At 41.1% G+C, this 27,775-nt stretch overlaps 1 protein-coding gene across 1 annotated transcript; it reads right to left on the reverse strand.

Moving 5' to 3' along the window:
* LOC115363035 (uncharacterized) lies at positions 1 to 27,076 on the reverse strand. The gene is made up of 6 exons (XM_030057109.1): positions 26,968 to 27,076; positions 17,339 to 17,659; positions 6,240 to 6,560; positions 3,766 to 3,900; positions 1,669 to 1,856; positions 1 to 9 (listed from the first exon to the last, which is right to left on the reverse strand). Exons 1-6 carry the CDS (start codon positions 27,074 to 27,076, stop codon positions 1 to 3), a joined length of 1,083 nt encoding a protein of 360 aa, XP_029912969.1.
* Between the last annotated feature and the right edge of the window lie 699 nt (positions 27,077 to 27,775).

Below are 27,775 nucleotides of genomic sequence, written 5' to 3' on the forward strand. Positions count from 1 at the left end.
TCAAGAAAGCTGCATGATCACACACACAAGTCACAGACAGGGAGCATATAACAATATAACAAAGAAAAAATCAAAGAAAAGTCAACATCAAACAGGCAGACTGATGGACTGAACATAGTTAAGACTTGAGACAATGAAGCAAGTACAGTCCCTTACCATGTCCCCTTTTATATATATCCCCCTGTATTCCCTAAATCACAGGGAATTACAGCTTTTGGAAAAATATCTAAAAGTATATTCTAGGTTCATGCCCTTTAAAGTGACTGTCCCCCTTCAAAACACAGGTCATTTGCCCAGCAGCTTATTGCGCCATATAGTTATGCTTTAAAGTTAGGCGGCCTCTAGTGGTCCTGTGAGGAATGACACTCTGGTTGGTCCTATGAGAGGGTTGGAACAAACAACCTGTGTGGGTGAATGGACTGGAGGAATGGTTGCCTTTAAAGGCTAAAAGGTAGTTTTTCCACTTTAGCTCTACATTTACAAGCAAATTACCCAATTTTATTGCTTTATTATTATATTTCTTAATTCTGTGTACCATGTACATGCAGTTACTGCATATAAAATGTAATTAATAATAATAATAATAATAATAAATTTAATTTAAAGGCGCCTTTCTTGGCACTCAAGGTCGCCGTACAGGACACATTTAAAAAAAAAAACATCAGAACACGTTTAAAACAACAGGACATATTTAAAAAAAAGCAACAGCAGCAATAAGAATAAAGAATAAAACACCAGAAAGAGGCAGAGAAATTGACATCAGGTGAGGTAAGCAGTTTTGAACAGATGTGTTTTGAGTTGTGACTTGAAATGGGTGAATGAGTCAATGTTTCTGAGTTGGGCTGAGTTAGTTCATAAAAACGCTTCACTTTCTAAGCAGCTTAATAAGACCAGCTGGAGAGAGCTTACTCCATAGAAGTTAACAAACTGAAGAAAAAAAAAACTTTCTAGACATGAATTACAAAAACAGGAAACTCAAAATGTACTTTTACTTTTGATAAAGACAATTTTGCATTTAATGCAGGATTTTTGTTTGAATTAATTGTGAGTGTTGGGGGGGTCATTGTATCAAGGAGGCTGAGCTGTTCCTTAAAGAAGAGGGTGTGTGTGTTTTTACAAATTCTGTATTAATGCGTCACTCTGGCATGTTTCCATGTTCAGCAAACACCTCCATATTAGTTCAGTAGCAACCCTCCTCCAACATCACCTGATTTTAAATTAGACATTTATTCATTCATTCAGTGAGTCATCCATTCAGCTTGAACAAATTATGAAGTTTTCAGTCAGTTAATACAGTGCAAATGCATTAAACTTGTGTCATCTGGACCCCGACCTGCTACATGTGCAAACACGCTACAAACTAAAATAGATATGGATACAAGCTCTGAGTTTCCCTTCAAAGTCCAAGTTCTTCAAATTTACAGAGCAGATCGTTTCATGAGCCACTGAGAACCTCTCACAATTCTCACACAAACAGTTCAAGAACCTTTATCAGTGGCAGCCCGCAGGCTAAACATTTTGATAAATGTTCTCGTGTAGATCATAAATGTCCACACTGGCTTCAGTGTAAGGCTCATCCACATTCTCATAGTCGTCATCACCATCATCATCATCATCATCATCATCATCATCATCATCTTTGTCATCATTATCCCTGGTGTCCTCCACAGTGACATAGTCATCCTGAGCTTCTTCATAATCATGATCTTCATCACTCTCTTCCTCATCTGCTCCTGCTAGCTTCCACTGTTTCTCCTTGGTGGCTGCTGGGTCCACGTTCACGTAGTCCCGTTCCTCCTCCTCCTCCTCCTCCTCCTCATCACTGTCTACATAGTGGTTCCTGAGTGTGACAGCCACTGAAACAAAAAAGGTGTAACTTCATGTCATAAGCATATGAAATTCATTTTCTGAAAATCACAGGTCCACTCAAATTTAAGCCGAAAGAAGATGAGGAAAAACAGCAGAAATTTGTCTTTCCATGTAATGTACTGGATGTTTATGAGGGACGAAAAATGACAAAACAATAAATAAATGAATAAATAAATAAATACGCATATAAATATATAAATGCATAAATAATTAAATTAATAAATATTTCTACATTTATTTATTTATTTATTTCTGTTTTTATTCATGCATTTATTTATTTATTTGTGTATTTATACATTTATGCATGTATTTATTTATTTATTTTTACATTTATTTATTTATTTATTTATTCATTTCTACATTTATTTATTCATTTATTTATTTATATATTTATTTTTACATTTATTTATTTATACTTTTATTTATTTCTACATTTATTCATTTATTTATTCCTTCTTTTATTTCTACATTTATTTATTTATTTCTACATGTATTTATTTATTTCTACATTTATTTATTTATTTCTACATTTATTTATTTATTCCTACATTTATTTCTGTATTTCTACATTTCCACATTTATTTATTTCTGTATTTCTGTGTCGTATGTTAATCAGGTGGGCGGTTCTTACATTAGTCTTAAGCACGATTGGTTTGTGGGTGTGATCCTATCCACTGCTGCTGCCTGGACTGGCAGTAGCAGTGGATAGCAGTGGACTAGCTAGCTGCTAGGGCATTAACAACGCCAGACTTTTCCATGTCGTCGACGTTACGTCGACCCGTCAACACCGGGAGATTTTTGGGGGGGCTAGCGGGGCTCCAACCGGAGGGAGGGAGGGGTTGTGGTGGAGCACCGACCGGGCGACCGGGGGGGTGAGGAGGCTGCAGTGGAGCGCCGACCGTGTGTGTGGGGGTGTGTGTGTGGGTGTGTGGGTGTTTCTTCGACTTTCGACGGGTCGATGTTTACATTAATGCCCTACTAGCTACTGTGTAAAACGCAATGGAAAGCGTTTTGAGAGCCATCGTCAGTGATTTAAGGTCACTGGCGAATGATGTGGTAAATCATGCACCCACCGACTACTTCCAGTAGTCCGACTACACACACGGTCGGCGCTCCACTGCAGCCTCCTCACCCCCCCGGTCGCCCGGTCGGTGCTCCACTACAACCCCTCCCTCCCTCCGGTTGGAGCCCCGCTAGCCCCCCAAAAATCTCCCGGTGTTGACGGGTCGACGTAACGTCGACGACGTGGAAAAGTCTGGCGTTGTTAATGCCCTAGCAGCTAGCTAGTCCACTGGTATCCACTGCTACTGCCAGTCCAGGCAGTAGCAGTGGATAGGATCACACCCACAAACCAATCGTGCTTAAGACTAATGTAAGAACCGCCCACCTTATTAACATACGACACAGAAATACAGAAATAAATAAATGTGGAAATGTAGAAATACAGAAATAAATGTAGGAATAAATAAATAAATGTAGAAATAAATAAATAAATGTAGAAATAAATAAATACATGTAGAAATAAATAAATAAATGTAGAAATAAAAGAAGGAATAAATAAATGAATAAATATAGAAATAAATAAAAGTATAAATAAATAAATGTAAAAATAAATATATAAATAAATAAATGAATAAATAAATGTAGAAATGAATAAATAAATAAATAAATAAATGTAAAAATAAATAAATAAATACATGCATAAATGTATAAATACACAAATAAATAAATAAATGCATGAATAAAAACAGAAATAAATAAATAAATAAATGTAGAAATATTTATTAATTTAATTATTTATGCATTTATATATTTATATGCGTATTTATTTATTTATTCATTTATTTATTGTTTTGTCATTTTTCGTCCCTCATAGATGTTATGGTGTGTACACACTTGGAGTTTGGATGTGAGCTTCAAGCTGCCTGGCTCCTCGTCTTCTTCTGTAGACCACACAGACGACCGCCAAGATGACCAGGAACAGCAACAGGCTGCTGGCTGCTACTAAACACACCATCAGCAACGAGGGCGCTGGGAGAAAAAAACACATACAGAGCTTATACTCAATCACATTTTGATCAATATAAACATTTTAAAGAAAATCTAATGATATGTTTTATACTTTTAAATTTCTGTTTCGGTCACACTTCATTTGGACTGTATCGGTATCAGCTGAGTTTTACAGTTGAATCAATGTGTTGATGTTTAACATTATATCAGTTTGGCATGTGTTTACACTGGACAGTGATTTTGAATGTTTGGCTTTGTATGGTTTTTCCACATTTTACATTGCATCAAACCATTTTTTTTTGCAATTCATGCAGGTGTACCAAAGATTTCACAACATATACCGTATTGACTCGCATAAAACACAACCCTGATTTTAAGCGGACCCCTCTTTTTCAAGACCCTTTTTTGGAAAAATACTTTTTATATGGACAAAATCTTGTTTGAATAAAAAAAGCATTGTACATTCTAACATGTACATTTCAACTGCACATTTGTACATCTTTGGTGTTTATAGTGGGGAGAAAAAAGAACGTAGGCCTAAAATCATAAATAGCCCCACAAACAGGCAGAGCACAGAACACACTTCACAGTTCAATGCTATGAAGCAGTGCAATAAAATGGGCATAGGCCTACTGACCTAACTTGTGCCATAAACAGTGCACATTTGCTCAACAAACAGGGTCAGAACAGTCTGTAAAATGCAAGAGCATTAATGTCCAAAAAACACTTCAAACTGTTTTTTCCACATTCATTCATTCAGCAGTCTGCAGGCAAACACTGGGCTAGGCTTGTCCTGCATCTGAGGGACAGGCCATTACGTCGCATCATTCTGTGACACCAGCCCATGCTAGCTTTGAACTCTGTGGGGTATGTTGAGCTCTGTGGCACCTTCAAGTGCTTTTTGCTGCATCACAGCCCTCGTAATGGGCAGTCCTTCACTACGTTTCTCATTCACAAAATCGCACACCCTACTGTCAATCTCGTTGAATCAACCAGTTTGTGGACCACGAAAAGCCCTTCTCTGGCTGTGGGCCTACTTCAGCCGAAATGTTTACAGGGTCACGCTAGGGTCACACTACCCTCAACACTGACAACTAGAAAAGCGCTCATTTGGTGCCACCTACTGGTTTACATATGCAAGTACAATACATGTGTATTTGCTTAGACAAGGGCGTTTTTTCAGGGCATTTTCAATGGAAAAAATATCGTCGTATATTCGGGTGAATACGGTAATCAAAATCCTTCACTTGCGAAAGCAGGATTTTTGGTTGAAACTCCCACATTATAATGTTCTACTTGTGCGGCTAACAAAGTCATCACCATCCCTAAACCACAGAACTGATTGGCTGTGTAAATTAAATATTTTGCAAGGGACTATTTTCCAGAAAACACAATTTATCAGGTAATCTTTGTTCCAGCCCTCAATTATGGTCATGAGTGACAGAAATGAGCTTCCCACACATGGCGGCTGAGCCCTCAGGGAGGACCTTAGACTTCTGAGAAGAGATCAGAGTAGAGCACGTTGTAAGGAGCCATTTCAGTGGTTCGGACATCAAATTAGAATGCCTCTTATGTAGCGCCGTGTGGAGGTGTTCTGGGCACATCTGACAGGGAGGAGACCCTAGGGCAGACACAGGACATCCCGGGGGAACTACTTATCTGGCCAAAGCTGGCCCGGGAATGCCTTGGGATACCCCAGGCGGAGCTGGTGGATGTGGTCATGGAAAGGAATGTCCGGGCTGCCCTCCTCAGCCAGCTGCTGCAACCCAGCTCTGGATTAGGGGCAGAAAATGGATGGATGGATGTCGGCTTGGTTATGGTTTGTTTTAGGTTCAAGATTTGGGTTTGTTTTTGGTCGCCATATTTTGCTAAGGTTATGATTTGGACTGGATAAAGGCTGGGGACAAGGTTTTGGGCTATTAGGGTTTGTTGGTTTTGGTCTGATCTGGGAAAACTTAATCGTCCTTAGAGATGGTTATACTGGACTTTGGGTTTGGTTATGGTTATCTTTAGGTAATGGCTAAGGTTTTTGTTTAAAGCAAAATAGCAGTTTTGCCCAAATCAGAAATAGGTTAAGTTGAATATTAACACTGGGCAGTCCAAATAAAGTGATACCTGTGACCTACATCCCCCCCAAGTAGCTGTGGGGGATGTGTGGAGAGCAATGGTCATTGTCCCCATTTGGTCACAAGCCTGCCTTTTGAAGCTTCTTCATACCTCATTAGACCTCAATTCTGTTAGTTACATGCTGAAATTTTATATGGATGTATCAGATTTTAATGAGAATGTTGCATGTAGCCCTGGGACGATGACTTTAAAATAAAATAAACAACACTCAAGTTGAAACTCTGCCCTCGTACACTGAATGATGACAGTCACTGGCAATGCGCTGGAGGAGCTGAAGTTCTGTGCAGCGTCTTCGACTTGGTACACACAGCTGTAGATTCCCTGGTGTTTAAACTCTGCCACAGGGAACAGAAAGGAGGCTGAGTGGTTGACTGCTGGCTTAGTGTCAATGTTGGAGCCAGAGAAGGTGAGGTGGAAGATGCCTCCAGGATACTGGGGAGATATAGAGCAGGTGATGATGAAGCTGTGACCCCTGGTGATCTCTGAACGCTCAGCAAACCTGGCGAGCCCTCCATCAGGAGACGTCAGGACGATGTGTGGCTGATTCAGTTTCACTGGGTGAAGAAAAAAAGGCAGAATAGAAGAAAACTGAAACCAAAATTGAATATATTAACAGCAAGATGCACTTCCTTCCTGTATTTGAAAATCAGTGATGATGAGGATGGTGCTCTGCCCACATCTGTACTGGGGAAAAACATACAAAGATCAGTACTTTCCATGCATAAAGTTTGCATCCAATAAGGTAAAAATAATACCTTACTGTATGCAATTAGAAGGGTCAGGTAGACTCAAAAGTGATACTGTTAGATTTATGGACATTATTTGCTGTATCTGCTGAGTCTGCATGTAAACTGCATTATTTTCTCCATTAACCATTCTAATGAAGACTCATGCAAATTATATCCAAATGGCTGAGGGAGTCGTTGTATTGACATGTTTGTCCTCCCTCAGCTGTATGCACAAAATAGATTGCTCAGTGCTGCCACCTTTGGGTTGAACATGATTACTAGTACAAGACTTACTGTTTGTGGTATGACTGAATCTACATCCACATTAAGCAACTGTGCTTTCTGAAAACATGCCTTCATGCCATTAGACTGAGCACTTGCCCCAGTCCTTTAAACAAAGGAGTTTGAGGAGCCCCGTCAGTGTCCAAACTGCTCAAACTGCAGATACTCTTTGTACTTCCTGATTGTTTTCATGTTTCTGCTTTTATAGCTGACTAAAACGGCAGCCATATCCATCTCTGCTTTCATATATGCAGAGGGCATGGTTGAAGTGCTGGGCCTTGCAATGGCTGAGCCTCTTCTGCTGAACTTTTAAGAGGCAACATTTGATGCATTGTCAGTGGGGTTTAGTTCATCTTGATTGTCCTTGCTGAAACATGGGATGCACTGTCAAGACCTGCACGCTAATTTGTAGACTGAGAGTGTGTATCAGTGTAGGGTTTGGGCTTTAGCACGATACGGGGCCAAACTTGCCAATGTGAGCAGGCCCTTAGAGAGAAGGGAAAGGTTAGATATGGTTCTGTACATGACCTAGATCTACAGTAGGCTTTTTAAGAAGAGGTTTAATCACAGCTAATTTAAAAGACTGTGGTACATAGTCTGTTAATAAAGACAGACATATTAAATAAAGAAGTGCTAACAAAGAGTAAGCCAAGTTGGGATGGGGCCTAAGAGAGAGTTTTTAATATTACTTCAAGAAGGTCAATTGGAGAAAAGCACTCTAAATATATATCAGATTTTCCATCAGTGACTAAGGTTCCTATGTTTAAAGATAGTTTGGTGTCGGTAGAAACAAGAGGCAATTAATTTTGTCTGTGATAGACAAATGTTAGAATTTGATAATTGAAGCTCATGTAGTCATTACTGCTGAGAGCTACAGGAATACATGGATCAGTAGATCACTTGTCAGCCTGGCCAAAGCGCTAAAAGTGAGTGAGTGTGTGTGTGTGTGTGTGTGTGTGTGTGCGTGCGAGTGAGTGAGTGAGTGAGTGAGTGAGTGAGTGAGTGAGTGAGTGAGTGAGTGAGTGAGTGAGTGTGTGTGTGTGAGTGTATGTCTGTGACCCCAGCTGACAAATGAGTGATAAATGGACACCGTCCCTGACGGGCATGGGTGCGAGGGCCCGTCCGACGCTGCTTGCAGCTTTAATTGTGTTTACTTGTGTTTTTGCCCATCTGTCAACAAAATTTGGCTTAGGGTCACTGTTGTTTTCTGGTTTGTAAAGCTCTCATTCTTGCAACAGGGGGATCTGATGGGTCGAACTTGAAGGATCTATTACACTTGCACAGTGTGGCAAATACCTCACACAGGTGATTGTGCATGGTCGTCCGGCAGGTTAATCCAGCAGTGCTTTAGAAAAAGCACTTTGATTTGGAACATACTAAATTGACATAATTGGACACATGGACATTTTCATATCCTTTTCGTTGTGATTTGTTAAAGCCGAGGATCATCTTCATTCTAGCAGCAATAGCTACAGTTTTTTGAACATTTTCCATGAGCTTTTCCATTTCACATTTAAAGTTTTTTTTTTTTTTAAATATCTGTAACATTACAAGCTACTGTAGCTAACTGTAGTGCATCTCCTTCAAACGATCAAGAGTTTGATAACAATACCTTAAAAGTCAAAGGAGAGAAGGGTACAGCACATTCACATTTATTTCAGGTAAACATTCAAAAATTTGTCTCACCTGTACAGTTGACACCAGCGTCTTCACCATGATCACAGTTATGTATCCCAAATCCTCTGTGTGGGCAGTCAGTTAGGGAACTTTCATTTCCTGAACAGCTCACATCATCGAGCCAGATGTCATTGTTTCCTGCACCAAAGTATGCTCTTGAAGTGGCCTCTATTGCAGTTCCACAGCCCAGCTCCCTACAAACCACCTCAGCGTCCGTGATGTCCCAGCCATCATCACAGACTGTTCCCCAGCTGTTGTTGTAGAAAACCTCAACTCTTCCAGAGCACAGAGTCAAGCCAACTAATTTGATCCTTGCGCCATCTGTAAGGCACAGATGACACAATTCAAAAGATTTTGCACCTTTCCTGAATGTCAAACCACAAGATCTTTCAAATGTTGTATGTTAATTGAAGAAGGTACTGACCTGCTGGTGAAGATGTGGTCAGGAAAAAAGAGACTATAGGAGAGAAAACATATAGATACAATCTTTCATGGCAGATGTGTTAAGTATAAGGAGAGTTTGTTTTTAAGTGCATCTATTATTTGCGTTGTTAACATATTGTATTGTCTTCCTTGAACAAGTATGTACAAAACCCATCAGCAGATTTTCACTCTACAAAAACTTCCATATGTGGTCATTTCATGTATAAATGAGTTTTGAAAGGTTAATCTTCTTATCATGCTACTTAATCAGTATATGATAAAATAATTTAATTTGTTTGAGTTTTCTTGAATCAAGTGTCAGTTTCTTCATGCCAGTGGACTGATCTGCATTGCTCTTTCTTGTTTCAACACAGAAAATTCCTGAAACAAATGAAAGTCCAATAGGTGTTCAGTTTAAAAATTAGAGGGGTAAAATTATCTGCAGAATGGAACTGGACAACTTCAAAATAATAACTTAGTAACTTAGAAATAATATGACAACGGCAAAGTGGCTTCTTTGTGCAGAGAGATAGTTTGTAGGGTATAGTTATACTGTCATACTGTAGGCTGATTAAATTATCAGTGATTTACGTTAGGAATTATGGTTGCATTCTTCAGCATTATATGTCTTCATTGGACTAAGTTTGAATTTATTCAATTCAGTTCAGTTCAATTAAATTAAATTCAGTTAAAGAGTCCTGATAGCTAGTGTTGAGCTAACTAGTGTAACATGATTAAATTACAAAATGAATGTAACTGTGATTAGTATTTGAAATTAAATTATACATACTAATCAAAATGTTGGTGATTACTAAGAGGTTACATCTGAATAAATTATATTTAGTGAAAAGCTTATATGTAGAATATGTAGAATATTACATTCTCTCTGTTACATTGAATCTTTTTGGCGTACAGTAAAGCCAGACAACATGGGTCAGCGAGGCACCATAAGCTCATTAAGATAAGATGGTGCCTGGCCATTAAGGGATTTAAAATTCTAGTCTGGTTTTTACAGAGTCAATGCAGAGAAGCTAATATGGGAGTAATGTGACTTCTCCTTTTAGTTCCAGTCAATACACGTGCAGCAGCACTCTGAATCAGCTGAAGAGTCTTTATAGACTTGTTGGGGCAGCCTGAGAGTAAGGAGTTGCAGTCATCCAGCCTAGAAGTAACAAATGCATGGACTTGTATCTCCGCATCTTCATGAGAAAGGAAGTGCCTGATTTTTGCAACGTTACGTGGGTGAAAAAAAAGGAGGTCATGACAGTGTGGATACCTGACAGAAAATGACACTGAATCCACATTTTTACGAAGATTTGGGCTTTTAAAGGCTGTGGTCTTAAACTTTTGATCAGCCGATGAACAACCTATTTCAGTTTAATGGTTGTTTGCAATAAATTGCTTACTCAGTTTTTTTTTGTCTCACTCCCATTTCCTCTTTTTGCCTTTTGAAGCTCTACTTAGAACCTTCTTAAGATCCAACAGTGCAAAATGTAAGTTCTTGCAATTTTTCAACTGGTCTTAAAATTTTGATCAGGAGTATATAAGACATTTTCAACCAAGAGGGCACTAGGGGTGCAGCGTTTTCAACCAAAAGGGCAATTTAGCGTGTCAATTTCAACTAGGAGGGCATTTTAGCGCGGCGTTTTCAACCAAAAAAAAAAAAAAAAAAGGGCACTTTAACACGCGATTTTCAACCAGGAGGGCAGCAGCTTTTCAGATTGCCAAGCTTTCCTCTCAAGGTTGCATCACACTTTGTAAAAGTATTATTGCGGCTATTAATAACATGATAGATGGGAGGAACAAAAAATAAATGTCTTGTCATTTTCATGCCAAGCTAAGGTTTGCATTCTTGCTCCATACTAATTACTGCTGCCTTGGTAAGTTGCTTCTTTTCTACTTCCCCTTACCAGTGAGACAGTATTGCACATTTAGAAACTGACCATTTCTGTGTGTAATCACTGCTCTTGTTTTTTTTTTTTTTTTTTTTTTTTTTTTTTTGCATGTTCAAATACTACAGCATAGTTGCATAAGCCGGTCAATCACCTGATCACCTAGAAACACACTAAAAGTGACTACTGCTGTTTACCTTTGTTGGTCAGCATAATAAATAATCTAAAACAAGTCAAAGATGCAAAATGTTCCACAGCTGTTGCAGGGATGTTGACCCTTTTAAAGAAACTGACTCACCAAAGATCATTAGAGGTAGAAAATTAAACATCGTGCTCAGTGAAGGAGACTCTGGGAAACATCCAAATTCTGAAAAATGGAAAGCCCGAGCTGCAGTGCAGAAGCTCCTCAGTGCTCTCACAGAAACAGTCTGTGTATGTGAAACGAAACAAGTAAGAAGAGGAATTCATAACATTTCACAACTCAACCTCACTGCAGTTCTGTTTTTTAAAGAGTTAAAGTTAGTTGCTGCCCAAAATGATTTCACACACACATACACACACACACACACACACACACACACACACACACACACACACACACTCATAATAAATTCTTGTAATTCTTGTAACTTGTAGATTGGACTACACTCAACTCAGAGAGCTAAAAGCAGATTGTTTTGCAGATTGTTCATTTTCTTGATGAAGATGCCAAATGAGGAGAATTGGGTGGGTGTGCTACCAGTTTGAATCCACATTTCTGGGTTACAGCCTTGGCCTCTGTGGATATTTGGGCTGGGGCAATATCCTGCTGGAAGAGCACCGCTTTTGTTAAGTTTCCACACCGAATCTTCTTGATTTTCTGCTGTTGCTGCCTCAGGAGATCAGTGTAGTCTGACCTGGTGATAGTGTGACTCTCTTCCAAGTCAAGGTTACTTTTTGTATCCCATGAAAGAAAATTACTTTGTGTATTTGGGAAAAAAATGCAGAATTTTTTTTGTTTTTGCTTTAATCAATTTTGTGAGGATAATTTTATCAAAGTGGTTGAATTATTCCTTTATGTAGCAGTAGTAGTAGTAGTAGTAGTAGTAGTAGTAACAATAATTATAATGATAATGAACTTTATTTATATAGCAGCTTTCATACAGTAGCTCAAAGTTCTTTACAATAAAATGAAGAAATGAGAATACATAAAAACAGGCAAATTAAAGCAACGCTAAAACAGAACAATCAAATAGAAATTAAATAATAAAAGCTACAGGTCCAACGAATACGACCACATAAATCATTTGTTTCAACCAGCAGGAGCGTTTTCTGAACGAGCGAGCTAGCCAGCCTGCACCCCGGCTAGCGTGTCATTAAGGTCACTTAACTTAAAAACGTAACTACAGGTCATAATAAGATGCTGTACAAAGGGTTGGTTTTTGTCTCAATAAAAGAGTTAGCAAATAACATCGTCAGGTAAGCTAAGAACCATAAAATATGTAAAAGACAGGAATAAAACAAAGGAAAACATAAGAGCAATAAAATAGCTTGCATGTTTTATAGCCTTGGGTAGAGGGTGTGTGTTTTTACAAATTCTGTATCAACGCTTCACTTTGGCACATTGCCACTGTTCAACAAACACCTCCATATTAGTTCAGTCCAACTTAAGCTGATTTTTCATTTATACATTCATTCATCTGTCCAGCTTGAAAAAATGATGAAGCCATCAGACAGTTTACATAGCTTGAAGGTCTAATGTCCAAATGCATCATCTGGACCCCTGCTCAGCTATATGCTAAAATAAACACGCTACAAACTGAAATAGAAATGGACAGAAAAGGACACAAGCTCTGAGTTTCCCCTCAAAGTCCAAGTTCTTCAAATGTATAGAGCAGACAGTTTCATGAGCCACTGAGAACCTCTCACAATAAGAAAACAGTTCAAGAACCTTTATCAGTGGCAGGCTAAACATTTTGATAAATTTTCTCATCCCTACTGTTGTCATCACCAGCATCATCATCACAAATGTTTTCGACTACCTCCTCCACAATAACAGAATCATTGCCTTCCTCTTCCGCCCAGGCATCCTCTACAGCTACATAGATAGCTTCTTGAGAATCATAATACACCACCCCCTCCTCATTCTCCTTTGCCCCTGCTGGCTCCTACTGTGTCTCCATGGTGTCTTCTGGCTTAATGTTCTTGTAGACCTGCTCCTCCTCTTCCTCCTCATCATCATGATCACTGTCTACATGGTGGTTCCTGAATCTGACAGTCACTGAAACAAAAATGTTGTAACTTAACATCACAAGAATGTGAAAATCATCTTCTGAAATGAAAGCAGGAAAAAGATGAGACAAAAAGAGCAACGACTTGTCTTTCCATGTAATGTACTGGATGTTATGGCATGTACAAACTTGGAGTTTGGATGTGAGCTTCAAGCTGCCTGGCTCCTCGTCTTCTCCTGTAGACCACACAGACGACCGCCAACGTGACCAGGAACAGCACCAGGCTGCGGGCTGCTACTAAACACACCAGCAATGAGGGCACTGGGAGAGAAAACACATACAGATGTCCAATCACATTTTTGTCCATTTAACCTTTTTAAGCTATAGTTTGGATTCTTACCTATGTGGTTGTATTTGCTGCTCAGTGTGATTGCAATACATCCACCAAGTTTGGCCCATCAACTTTGCCTATCATAAGAATGAGTGCTTCACCGGGAGTGTACTGCTGAAAATGAATGAGAGTAGATAGATCGGAAAACCTGATGCTGATTGGCGATTCAAAGCTGAAAATTTGTTTTGAAGGCTACACAATAGCATAAATTAGTTTTGGTTTCACCAGCGACTGTTAGAGATATTAAAAAGATGTCACATTTTTACAGTGCACCATGTCTTTACAATGGGAAAGTTTACAATGGGAAATTTTGAAGTGCTAAAGATGGCAGCACGTCAATGTAAGATACACGATCAGCAGTGATTTTATGACAGATTCAACAGACAACAACGCTGCAAGCCCAAACGAGCTGCAACAAGCCCAGTCATGACTGCAGGTAAACACAGGTAAAAACACTGCATGCCTTTGTAAAACTCTGCAGCTTGTCTCTGTAGCTTGACTGTGTGCCTAATATGCAGTGATGTGGCGTGACTTTTCCACTAGGTGGGGCTAGCTGCTGCTAGGCTAGCAGATTCTGAAAGTTTTAAAAAAAGTTTCTTTACAGTCATCACCACAGCACCACAACCTTAACAAAGGACTTTGGATATTCATAAACACCTAAAACAACTAATACAAGAAAAGTTGCTGATACAACCATATTTCCTGTAGTTCCCGTGGGGGAAAATTGCCAAATCTGGCAATATTGCTTAGGTATAAAGCTTTCCATCCCGTTTCTTTCGGCGTGCAGTGTCAACCAGTCGGGGGCAACCAGGAAAAGCCGAACACGTTACAAACATACTGCCATCGGGCGGGGAAAAGTACGCCCTTTGGTACACACAGATTGCTGCAGAGCAAATTGTGGTAATCTTGCTGCATGCTACGCTCTCTTCCTCTTTAAAGTCTATCCATCTCGTTTCACTTTGAGCAAAAGTTTTTTGGCCTTGGTATCGCCCTGTAGATTGAATATGGAATCAGAGGTCTACTGCTGGTGACACAGTGGCTGTTAGTGCTATGGCAGAAAATAGTTCCACCATTTAGGAAACCTAGAATTTGAAAAGAGAAAGTACTACAAATGTGGGCTGTTGTGTGTTCGTCAAAAACGTTTTTCACCTTTTGTCGCTGTTTCCCTGTCTTTAGCTACTTTGTTCATTTTGGAGCATGACACCCCTAATGAAGCCCCCCCCCACCAAGCCACTCCCAGCTCTTGCAGTAGGAAAGGACTCAATGGACCAAACTCAGTGGATGTATTACACTCACATGGGGCAGCAAATAGGATGAGTACTTTAAGAACATGTTGTCAGGTCTTTGTATTTTTTTTGTAAAATGATGTTTTAAATTTCTGTTTCAGATACATTTTATTTGGACTGTAACAGAGAGTCAACATTTTATCAGTTGAATTTTAGAATTTGATCAATGTAGACACCTGCTTCATATCAAGCTGTGTCGTGTAATGGTGACAGCAGATGTTCGGGCACAGAGAGGAAACATAGCTGCCTTAACCCTTTGGTGCACAGCGGTCACTACAGTGGACAGCTGTTTAAAAGTCATCTTCTACTAAATGCAATGGTTTCTATGGTGGAATTGCATATCAGCTGTCAGCTGCTCTCTGCTGCACCCCCCCCATTGAGGTTTATGCAGAGACTGTCAGTTCTTGTTGCTGAAAACATATTAGTATTAGTATCATGACATGGTAATACCAGTCCTGCATCCTTAAAGAAGTATGGAGACTCACAAAAGTGTTCATGTCCTAAGAAGAGTAAAAACACATAAGAAAAAAATCTTGACTCAGGCTTTCATAATTCATGCATCAAAGGGTTAATGATTATAACTCTATGTCACTTATAATTTCATAGACTAGACTATCCATTTGTTAATTTATCTTATTATTTTTTATCGAGTTTGATGAAACTGTGGGGTCAGAACTATTCTAAACCATATTTTGTTTTCTTTTCTTCAAAATAAAAACTCCCCACCAAGGTTTGACATCTAAGTATGACAAGTGCGACATGTAAAGGAAACATTATGGTGAATACTTCCAGACCACTAAGCTGCTGCAGCTTTCGGTTTAACACCCACACCCTGACACATGGCCTGTTTCAGAGAAAAATTAGTGCATATTATCTTCCTGGTCAAAAATATCTCAGCTACAGTAACTTGTGACTGCTGTTATTGCCATGACAGCAGCCACACAAGCCCAGGTTTTTTCTGCCTCTGAAGAAACATTTTTCAAAGCTCAGAGGTTATAATGTCTGCTTAGGTTTTAGGGATCCTCTTTCTGAAGACACACTTTTGGTGAAGTCAAAAAGAAACTTTATGGCCAAACCTGCTGCCTGGTGCTGGATAGTAGGAACTGTCAGACTTGGTCCTGCTGTATGTAATTACCCCCTTCATCTTTGTCTATATTGAGTATTACCATAAGAGGTGTTCTTATGTCCAAGTTACATAGAGCAATGCTAGTTATTATGGGGTCGCTAGTTAGGAGGGGGCTGAAGTGATGGTCTTCTGATACACTGACCCCTTCTGCTCCTCCCCCATCACCGATCTCTTGCGATCACCTATCGCAAGAGATCGGTGACAGGTTTTTGAAAACAGGTTATGGCGATGTTGTATTATTATATCATTGTTACTAGGATGCAATATTTGCAATCAAGGAGTGGTCACATCCAAACTTCCATACTTACGGCTCCTGCATACTTTTGTTTTGGTTTTTGGTAGTTGTGTTTACCTAAAAGGTTACGGTTAAAGGTTGAGACAAGGTTTTGGACTTACTAGGGTTTTGTTGGTTTGGGCCTGATCTGGGTAACTTCCTTTGAGATGGTTATGGTTTGGGTTTGGTTATGGTTAGGTTTAGATTAGGAGTAAGATTTTTGTTTAAAACTAAATGGAGGATTTGGGGAGGGGAATAGGGTATGATGGCATTCCTGTAGAGTTACTTTGAGGTTGATACAAACCCTCTGATTTACACTAAGGCAAGCACAAACCAGCAGTATGCATAAAAAACAAAAACAAAAACAAAAAAACAAAAAAAACATAGGGGGCACAACTGTTTTCAATTAAGCGAGTGATTTACTAACACCTGTCCTCATCTTCCTTTTCCTCCACCTCTTGCTTCATATTCATTCAGAGCCAAAAGGATCCTAAAAGACAACACCCACCCCAGCCACAGCCTGTTCACCCTGCTGCCGTCAGGCAAAAGATACAGAAGTATTCGCTGCCGTACAACCAGACTACAGAGCAGCTTCATCCCTCAGGCTGTGAGACTACTAAATGCACCATCTGCACTCCTCCATGTTTAATAATTTTATTTTCTATACAATCAATTAATCAATCAAGAGGGAACCACACTTTAATTTCATTATTCAACCTGTTGTATAATGACAAATAAACTTCCTTGTATCCTTGTATCCTTGTATATCATTATCCTCGTCATCAATATCTTTGTTTCTCCACAGGCATTCTACAGCAAATGGCCATATTGTGGAGCAAGCAGCAGTGATCCCCTCTCTGGACCATGCAGTGGCTAGCAACCTTTTGGTCACAGGCCTACCTTCTGAAGCTTCTTCATACCTCATTTCCCCTCCATTCCAGTAGTTACAGGCTGAAATTTTAAATTGTATATTAATTGTATATTGTATATTCATAGTATCAGATTTTAATGAGAATACTGCAGTTGAAACTCTGCCCTCGTACACTTAATGATGACAGTCACCGGCATTGAGCTGGGAGAGCTCAAGTTGTGTGAGGCTACTTCGACTTGGTACACACAGCTGTAGTTTCCCTGGTGTCTAAACTCTGCCACAGGGAACAGAAAGGAGGCTGAGTGGTTGACTGCTGGCTTAGTGTCAATGTTGGAGCCAGAGAAGGTGAGATGGAAGACGCCTCCAGGATACTGGGGAGATATAGAGCAGGTGATGATGAAGCTGTGACCCCTGGTGATCTCTGAACGCTCAGCAAACCTGGCTAGCCCTCCATCAGGAGACGTCAGGACGATGCGTGGCTGATTCAATTTCACTGGGTGAAGAAAAAAAGACAGAATAAAAGAAAACGGAAACCAAAATTGAATATATTAACAGCAAGATGCACTTCCTTCCTGTATTTGAAAATCAGTGAGGATGAGGATGGTGCTCTGCCCACATCTGTATTGGGGAAAAACATACAAAGATCAATACCTTCCATGCAAGTTTGCATCCAATAAGGTAAAAATAATACCTTACTGGATGCAATTAGATGGGCCAGGTAGACTCAAAAGTGATACTGTTAGATTTATGGACATTAGATACATGCCCATTCAGCATTCACACACTAGCATAACACATTCTAGAAACAAGGCATGGACAGTGGTTGGCCTGTCCATGTCCAGGTAACTGGCCAATTATACACTCCTGATCAAAATCTTAAGACCAGTTGAGAAATGGCAAGAATTTACATTTTGCACTGTTGGATCTTAAGAAGGTTCTAAGTAGTGCTTCAAAATGCAAAAAGAAGTAATGGGAGTGAGACAAAAAAAAAAAAAAAAAAATGAGGAAGCAAGTTATTGCAAACAACCATTAAACTGAAATAGGCGGTTCATCAGCTGATCAAAAGTTTAAGACCACAGCCTTTAAAAGCCCAAATCTTCGTTAAGAGTCTGTTGCGTTTGCATCTTCGTCAGACATATTGAGGAAGGATCACACCAAATAAGTAGCTTACTTATTATTTATTTTCTTCACAGCCCCGGCAACACATCAGCAGCCATGGTAGAACATGCGAAAAAACGTGCACACACCTCCACCTGTTTTACTTCCTTGTATATATAAAAAGGGCGTAAAGGTGTACTACATACAGTTTACGACAGTCATGTGATGACATTACACCAATACGATTGCATAAGATGAACAGGTGGTAAATCACATAAATGGGAGTATACATAAAACAAAAACAAATAATAATAGTACATCCCAAATATTTGATGAGATCACATAACTTAACAGAGTCAGTGTCATTTTCTGTCAGGTATCCACACTGTCATGACCTCCTGATGGCAAAGGCAAAAAAGCCTTCCCTCCATGAATGCGGTCGGATTATTGAGCTGCATAAGCAAGGCCTCTCGGTTGTGTGTAGGTCCAACCTCTGTACGGGGCAGGCCCAGCCCAAGAAGATAAATGTGTATCATTTCCTAATATTGGGACTCTTTCTGACTGAGATCCTGTGAGAGCTGTGTCACCCTGAGCCCAGTGCTGCCTTACTTTATATGTGACCATAATAAATATTTCATCTGAGAACTGAAGATTTTCTCCGGTTTGTTCTTGGGCTTTCAGCAAAAGAATCGGGTGCTAACATGCCTTCATGCCATTAGACCTGTCAGTGTTCGTCTACCTCAAACTGCAGCTACTCTTTCTACTTCCTGATTGTTTTCATGTTTCTGCTTTTATAGCTGACTAAAACGGCACCCATATCCATTTCTGCTTTCATATATGCAGACGGCATGGTTGAAGTGCTGGACCTTGCAATGGCTGAGCCTCTTCTGCTGAACTTTTAAGAGGCAACATTTGATGCATTGTTACTGGGGTTTAGTTCATCTTGATTGTCCTTGCTGAAACATGGGATGCACTGTCAAGACCTGCACGCTCATTTGTAGACTGAGAGTGTGTATCAGTGTATTAGTGGGTGCAACTTGGGGGCAAAAACTTCAATTATTTTAATTACAGTATAATACGTTTAATATAATTACAATAATAATTAGGGCCCTCGCCTCTCTGGAAGAGGGCCCTATCGTATCTGTAGCGTTTCTTTTTCTTTTTCTTCTTCTTCATTATTATTATGTCTCTTTGAAGCTTAATTAAACATGCTCAAAAACTCACCAAATACAGAACATACATCAGGTCTGGCGAAAAATTTGCTAAAATCAAAAAACGGACCCCCCCTAACTGTAAAAATGAGCTCACTAGCGCCACCTAGCCACCTAGGCCACAAATGCAGCCGCTGCAGCCCACAGGACTGTGATAGAAAGACCAAACCAACCAACCCCCCCACTTAAAATCAACAGGAAGTCCGCAATTTGCGTTTGAAAGTCACATTTTCGCCCCAAATTTTCACTTTGCAGGAAATCCATCTCCTCCCAGGGCGTAAATGGAATCGGCTTGAAAATTTAACACATGTCAGAGGACACAGTGTGTAACAAGAGTTACTCAGGACTTCGTCATTACTTGATTCTAGTATATAAGCCCTCAAAGTCGTAGTGGTCAAAAGGCCCCTGCAGTCCAAAGTCAAAGTCTGACTGCTTTCAAACCTATGCCGATGGAAAGAGGACGAAAATTCCTACAAAAATATGATATTTTGTGTAGATTTGAACAAGTTTGTGGCCGCTGTGAAGACTTGTATACCAGTTTTGACTCTGCTCTGCTCTCCACTCTCGGTCATGTGACACACTCTAGCTGCCTGCACATCCCCCAATACACATCCATTGTAAAGAGTGTGAGGCAGCAGAAACAACTCTCAAACTAAAACTGTGAAAACTCCAAAACAGTACAAGACGGCAAAAACTTGTCAATACGAGATTTATAGATCAAGGTCTTGTGCCACATTTAAACTTCAAACAAAGTCTGTCACTCAAACTATGTTTGCAAGGTAAAAGCTCAAACAGGGGTGGTTTTGCTCCATTTCTCCATTGGATTGAATGAGGACTTCTCTGTCTGCCTGCATTTTGGTCTGCTCTTCACACAGCTGCCGCTACTCATTTCAAGCACACACTAGGACATTGTGTGTGTGTGTGTGTGTGTGCGCGCGCGCGCGCGCGAGTGAGTGAGTGAGTGAGAGTGAGTGAGTGAGTGAGTGAGTGAGTGAGTGAGTGAGTGAGTGTGTGTGTGTGTGTGTGTGTGTGTCTGTAACCCCAGTTGACAAATGAGTGACAAATGGACACCGTCCCTGAGGGGCATGGGTGCGAGGGCCCGTCCGACGCTGCTTGCAGCTTTAATTGTGTTTACTTGTGTTTTTGCCCATCCGTCAACAAAATTTGGCTGAGGGTCACTGTTGTTTTCTGGTTTGTATAGCTCTCATTCTTGCAACAGGAAGATCTGATGGGTCGAACTTGAAGGATCTATTACACTTGCACAGCGTGGCAAATACCTCACACAGGTGATTGTGCATGGTCGTCCGGCAGGTTAATCCAGCAGTGCACTTTGATTTGGAACATACTAAATTGACATATTTGGACACATGGACATTTTCATATCCTTTTTGTTGTGATTTGTTAAAGCCGAGGATCATCTTCGTTCTAGCAGCAATAGCTACAGTTTTTGAACATTTTCCATTAGGTTTTTCAATTCACATTTAAATTTTTTTTTTTTTTTTTTTTTAATATCTGTAACATTACAAGCTACTGTAGCTAACTGTAGTGCATCTCCTTCAAACGATCAAGAGTTTGATAACAATACCTTAAAAGTCAAAGAAGAGAAGGGTCTCACCTGCACAGATGACACCAGCGTCTTCACCATGATTACAGTTATGTATCCCAAATCCACTGTGTGGGCAGTCAGTTAGGGAACTTTCATTTCCTGAACAGCTCACATCATCGAGCCAGATGTTATTGTTTCCTGCACCAAAGTTTGCGCTTGAAGTGGCCTCTATTGCAGTTCCACAGCCTTGTAGCTCCCTACAAACCACCTCAGCGTCCGTGATGTCCCAGCCATCATCACAGACTGTTCCCCAGCTGTTGTTGTAGAAAACCTCAACTCTTCCAGAGCACAGAGTTGAGCCAACTAATTTGATCCTTGCATAATCTGTAAGGCACAGGTGACACAATTCAAAAGATTTTGCACCTTTCCTGAATGTCAAACCACAAGATCTTTCAAATGTTGTATGTTAATTGAAGAAGGTACTGACCTGCTGGTGAAGATGAGGTCAGGGAAAAAGAGACTATGGGCCCTATCTTGTGCCACCTGCTACCCGTTGCCACTACCTGCTCCCCATGAATTGCGCATTTAGGAACTTCCGCTATCCCTAAACGGTATCTTGCGCCCACGCTACCCGTTATACATTATGCCGACTCCGTTATTTGCGCCTGGAGGTGTGCCCGTGGGTGTGTTTTATGCGCTTTCCCTAAAATTGCTATCTTGAACACACACTTTAGGGAAAGCGGATAGCAGGTGGTCCTAACCACCCACTATCCGCTTTTCCTAAAGTCTGGGCTTTAACAAGAGCACGCCCAGGCGGAGCAACGCCACGCATGCGGTCGGACTGATACCGGGACACTGTTGGAATGGACTGAGTATATTACTCGTATAGACTGTTTAGAGGAAAGACTGTTTTAACTTGGACACTTACCCAGTGTGTTTTAATTGTTTTATCATAAGCCAGCAGCTGTGCTATATTTTTATTCTTCATATTTTATTAGCCCAATCTACCTTGTCAATAAATTAGTTTACATATAGTTCCACCTCTGCCTCTTGTGTGTGTGTGGTGTGACCCGGGGATTTTACTCAATCAGTACAACCTTGTGACACGTCCACTTGGACACATGTGGCTCCACCTCCCGAATTAACTCGCCTATAATATAATTAGTGGTGTCAAGAGATTAAAAAAATTGAGAGATTAATTAATTATGATCTGTAATTAATTGATCTAATTAATCTCTTTTTTAATCTCACCTAAAATTGCTGAGAAAAGCCCTCAACTTGAGGTAGCTATTTCCCTTTAAATTCATTACATTATTGTAGCAGATCAGTCCGATGCGGGTCGGGGGGACGACCCCTCTTTTTTTTTTTTTGGAAAAAAAAAAAAAAAATTATATGGACAAAATCTTGTTTGAATAAAAAAGCCAATGGCCGGCATCAGGCGGGCCGGCCGCGGCACCGGGTCTGGTCTGCCGGATCTGACAGGTGAGCGGCGCACACATAGCCTACTGCCATATCAATTTTTGTTCATACGCGGCTGCAATGACTGCGCAATGCGGCCATTCGCCGGTAATCGCGGCATCAGGCGAGCCTACCTACTGGTTTACATATGCACAATACATGTGTATTTGCTTAGACCCCCAATATTAGACGAGGGCATTTTTTCAGGGCATTTTCAATGGAAAAAATATCGTCTTATATTCGGATGAATACGGTAATGTATTAACTTCGATCACGCAACCTTTTCTTCCACCTCCTCTCCTCTCCTCTCCTCCACAGTCAGACACACACACACACGAGTCGCGACACCCCCTCCTCAACATGCGCTGCCTGTTTACAACGGACTCGGACTGTTGGGGCGGGTGTTAATCAAAACAAACCAATCATGTCTTGACCTCGTCACAGGTTGCTGGCCTCTGATTGGCCTGGCCTGTCTCTCTGGCTTAAAAAAAAAAAAAAAATCAGACTGGTGAGGCCAGCCGGTCCGGACCGACAGCTGATTGGCCTGGCCGGCGACCTTTCTAAAAAAAAAAAAAAAAAAAAAAAAAAGACGGGCAGGCCACCGGGCCAGTGACAGGCCGGCGCTTCGGGAAATCTCCCGGTTCTCCCGATGTACAGTCCGGGCCTGACAATAGGAGCCTATCAGCTTATGCTAAACAAGCCCAAACACAATGACAGCCAACCAATGTCCACTTCAGGGTGTGACTGACCATTGTTTTCCACCCCCAGCACAGGAAGCCCAACGCCTACAAACCGATTTTTATAAAAAGTAAAGTTAGAGATTAATAATTAGATTAACTCGATTAAAAAACATAACGCGCTAAATATGACTGTAATTAATTAATCTCAATTAACGCGATAATTTGACACCACTAAATATAATATATAATTTGTATATACACTACTCACAAAAGTTAGGGATATTCGGCTTTCGGGTGAAATTTCAGGATGAACCTAAAATGCATTATAACCTTTACAGGTAAACTTAATGTGACCTTCTGTACTTTTGAACTTTTGAATGCACATGTCCAACTGTTCAATGTTTCAGTACTTTTTGCACAAGTTGCTGTTCTCTGACAAGGGGCTCTAGTTTCCCGGCGCAGCGCGGGGTGGCGCAGTGAGGCGAACCCCGCGCAGAGCTAGTTTCGACCGGCGAAATGGCCGAGGCGGACAGTTTCCAAGTTTCGCAGGCGGAGGTTCGCCGAGATGGGAGTGGTGGCGCAGCGGGGGGAGGTGCCGACAGATTCGGCTTGGCGCAGTGACAGTTTCGTGCCAAAAGGCTTCGCTGAGGTGCGCCAAAAGCTCACCATCTGAAACCACGTCTACTTTCAGCGCAAGGCGGAGCGGAGCTGGCGCAGTGGAAGTTTGGCTGGCTGGCGCACATCACCAAAACCTCACAATCAGCACAAATGGTGCCGATCTCCTTTGATCTGACATCAGCTGTGACGGGACAGTTGATATGGAGATATATGTATGTGCTGATTGTGATCGTAGCATTGAATAGTGTTTTTTTTCTGTATTTATTGCATCGTTCATGTGCCTGACAGTCCGGAAGCCCGCCTGTGAGGTTTTGGTGACGTGTCCGCACTGCTCGCCGGTCTCCGCTCCGCGCTGGTCTCCTGAGCTCCACTCCGCCTGCGGCAATAGACCTCCATGTCAGCTGTGTAAACTTTCATTACGCCTTCGCGCAGCGCATTTTAAAGGCAAGGACAGGGGCTCATTTGATTGGTTACATGTGAATCGGCTGTGTCAAACCCACTCCATGCCTTCTCTCCTCCCCTCCGCCGGTAGGAGGGACGGCGGAGGACTTGCGCCACCGAGAACGGCGTGCCAAACTTGGAAAATCCGCCTGGCCACACCCAGTTGGCGAAGCGTATCTGCGCTACGCCCCCGCCTCGCCTGGTCTGCGAAACTAGAGCCCAAGGAGTTTAACGGCAAAATTCACAACAGGTGTTTGATCCATGAATCGACCAATAAATTTCCTGGTTCAATTAGAATTGGTATTTAAACAGTCCTCCTCATTATGCTGTTCACATTTTAACATCATGAGACCAAGACGACACCTAACAATTGATCAGCAGCACCTTGCCATTGCGATGTTCTCAGACGGAAGTGGCCACTGAGCTTAGAGTGTCACAGAGTGTCATCAGCAGGTTGCAACAGAGATACAGAGAGACTGGAAGAGTCACAGCAAGGCATAGAAGTGGACATCCTTTGGCCACATCCCACACTGATGACCACTTCATTGTGAACAGTGCCCTGCGGAACCGGATGATGAATGCCACTCAACTCCAGGCACGTTTAAGGGGGGTGAGAGGCACCCAAGTGTCATGTCAGACCATTCGAAACCATTTACATCAGCATGGTCTGAGTGCTAGATGACCTGCAAGGGTACCTGACCACACCACCAGGCACAGGTGTCATCGTCTTGCATGGGCCAGGGAGCATTTACGCTGGACGAGGGACCAGTGGGCCTCAGTGCTGTTCTCTGATGAAAGCCGATTCATGTTGAGCAGAAATGATGGCTGCCAACGATGTTGGAGACGTCAAGGAGAGCACTATGCATCAGCCACTGTTGTCACCAGACGAGCCTTTGGTGGTGGTGGTGTTACTGTGTGGGCAGGTGTGTCTAGTCAGTACAGAATTGCCCTACACTTTGTGAATGGTACAGTGACAAGCCCATACTACCCGAATAACATCATTAATCCAGTCATTGTGCCCCTGCATGAACAACACAGGCCTAATTTCATCTTCATGGACGACAATGCTCCAGCTCATCGAGGTCGCATCATTAGGGAACGGCTGCTGGAGACTGGGGTACCTCAAATGGAGTGGCCTGCACTTTCTCCAGACCTGAATCCCATAGAAAACCTATGGGATCAGCTGAGTCGCTGTGTAGAGGCTCGGAGCTCTGTACCCCAGAACCTCAATGTCCTGAGGGCCGCCCTTCAAGAAGAGTGGGATGCCATGCCTCAGCAGACAATAAGTCGACTTGTGAACAGCATGAGACGTTGTTGTCAAGCTGTAATTGATGCTCAAGGGCACATGACAAGTTATTGAGACATTGACATTTTTTGTTGTGGTATACCCACCACTGTTGTTGGCTTTTGTTTCAAGAAATTGTTTGAGATGAGGAAATCACCAGTGCATGCTTCTACTTAAATGCCCTACTTTCATGATATAATATCACTGTAGCGTGAACTTTTTACATTTTCCGTAAATTTCACCCGAAAGCCAAATATGCCTAACTTTTTGTGAGTAGTGTATATATAAAGCCACCTTGCTTTAGCCTCAGTTGAACCCCTGAGAAAATCTACCTCCCTCTCTCCATCACGGGTTTAGGATTTAGGATTTAGGATTTAGGATAGCACAGCCTGCCCTTAAAGACAATGGCACCTGGCACAGTGATTGGTTCAACTGGCATAACGCCCAAAACACGCCTATGCATAATATAGCGGGTAGCACAAGTGTTTTACGGATAACGGGAGGTGCGCAAGATAGCAACTTTTGCGGGGGAACACCACTTGTGCAATGCTAAATCCCCAAATAACGGGTTTAGGGACTCTGGCGCAAGATAGGGCCCTATAGGAGAGAAAACATGTAGATACAATGTTTCACGGCAGATGTGTTAAGTATAAGGAGACTTTAAGTGCATCTATTATTTGCTTCATAGTTAACATATTGTATTGTCTCCCTTGAACAAGTAAAAACCCATCAGCAGATTTTCACTCTACAAAAAGATCCATATGTGGCCATTTCATGTATAAATGAGTTTTGAAAACATAGTACACTATCAACAACAACAAAAAACATTGTTAACACTAATAAATAATTTTCAATAATATAGTAATATTCAATGAAAGTACAATGCCAGTGGTGCTAATTTTAAATGTAAATCAGTGTTTTTAACCCCCCCCCCACCCCCCCCCATGTCACTATTTGATGCCATATCTTGCTTTGTTTTCTGTTGACACTACAATAAATATGTTTTTTGAAGAACAGTTTGATGTAGTTGGATTATTCAAGGCATTTCCTCTAGTTTTAGAGCTTATTTTGAGTTTCTAGTTCTTGTAAAGCTACTTTGATGGACTGTAGTGGAAATAGAACAGTGAGCAAAGAAATTTGGTTAGAGGATTATTGCTTTTAGTAGCATTATTTAAAACATATGAACATGCTGAGCGCTCAACACTGTATGGCAAGTTTCAAAGGAACGTAAGAAAGAAAGAGGGTGGTACAGTAATGCCAGACAGCAATTTTTTCATGTCCCCCTCCAGGAATTTCTCTCTGCAATTTTGCTGTTTATTGTCCCCCCCAATAATGAAATGGGATTTTCGCCCCTGTCCAGCACCTTAGCAAGATTTGACTGGGCGAGTCATGGCCATTCTGCTCCATTGTGCCAGGTTATGTCAACTATGTCAAGGTAAAGCATTATAACAAGTGTTTGCTCACCAATGCTGATGGTGACTGTGTTGCTGTGAGTGGTGGACTTCTGGGTCTCGAGGTGGCAGGTATACTGCCCCTCATCAGTGGGTGTGACTCTGGACAGTGTTAGTGTCATACTGGTCTCTTGACATCCATGGGTCTCCTGACTGGGTATGGAAGCTCCATTCTTATATAAGCTGATAAGGAATGGAGTGCAGAACTGTGTGGAAACTTTACAGGTGAAGACAAGGTCCTCTCCTTGTAAGAGGGCTGTGTCGCTTGCAGATAGATTCACAGAAAGAGCCCTGCATTGATGGTGTTGTACCGTCGGCCCTGTGGCGAAAAACCTTGTAATTACTTGTCTTCAGCTGATCATGCTCAGAGATCTTTAATTCCAACATTCCAACCCCGCCAGAAGATAAGAATCCATAGCAAACACAGATTAATTATTTTAAAGACACATTTTTATATAGTATTTCTTATAATAGCTAAAGATTAGCTTAATGCAACTCAATTTTTACAAATTTTATTCCAACACACATCCGCATCGCCTTATCCGCTGACACTTGATCCAAATTCTCTTTTTGGTTCCAGAGACAGAGAGATCACAGAGTGCTCACTTTAATATCTTAAATATTAAAACCTACTGTGGCAGTATGTTATAATTGACGTGTATCTCCTTCAAACGATCAAGAGTTTGATAACGATACCTTAAAAGTCAAAGGAGAGAAGGGTTCAGCACATTCACATTTATTTGAGGTAAACATTCAAAAATTTGTCTCACCTGTACAGTTGACACCAGCATCTTCACCATGATTACAGTTATGTATCCCAA

This window comes from Myripristis murdjan, chromosome 8, assembly GCF_902150065.1.
Source record: "Myripristis murdjan chromosome 8, fMyrMur1.1, whole genome shotgun sequence".
Classification (NCBI taxonomy): Eukaryota; Metazoa; Chordata; class Actinopteri; order Holocentriformes; family Holocentridae; genus Myripristis; species Myripristis murdjan.

What these genes read in the sequence shown, in the direction of transcription:
- LOC115363035 (XM_030057109.1), bottom strand. Translation starts at nt 27,076, where the DNA reads ATGACACTAACACTGTCCAGAGTCACACCCACTGATGAGGGGCAGTAT. An exon ending in AGTGACTGTCATCATTCAGT is followed by an intron (nt 3,901 to 6,239) that starts GTACGAGGGCAG and finishes TTTTTCTCCCAG; the next exon opens with CGCCCTCGTTGCTGATGGTG. An exon ending in AGCTCACATCCAAACTCCAA is followed by an intron (nt 1,857 to 3,765) that starts GTGTGTACACAC and finishes TTTTTGTTTCAG; the next exon opens with TGGCTGTCACACTCAGGAAC.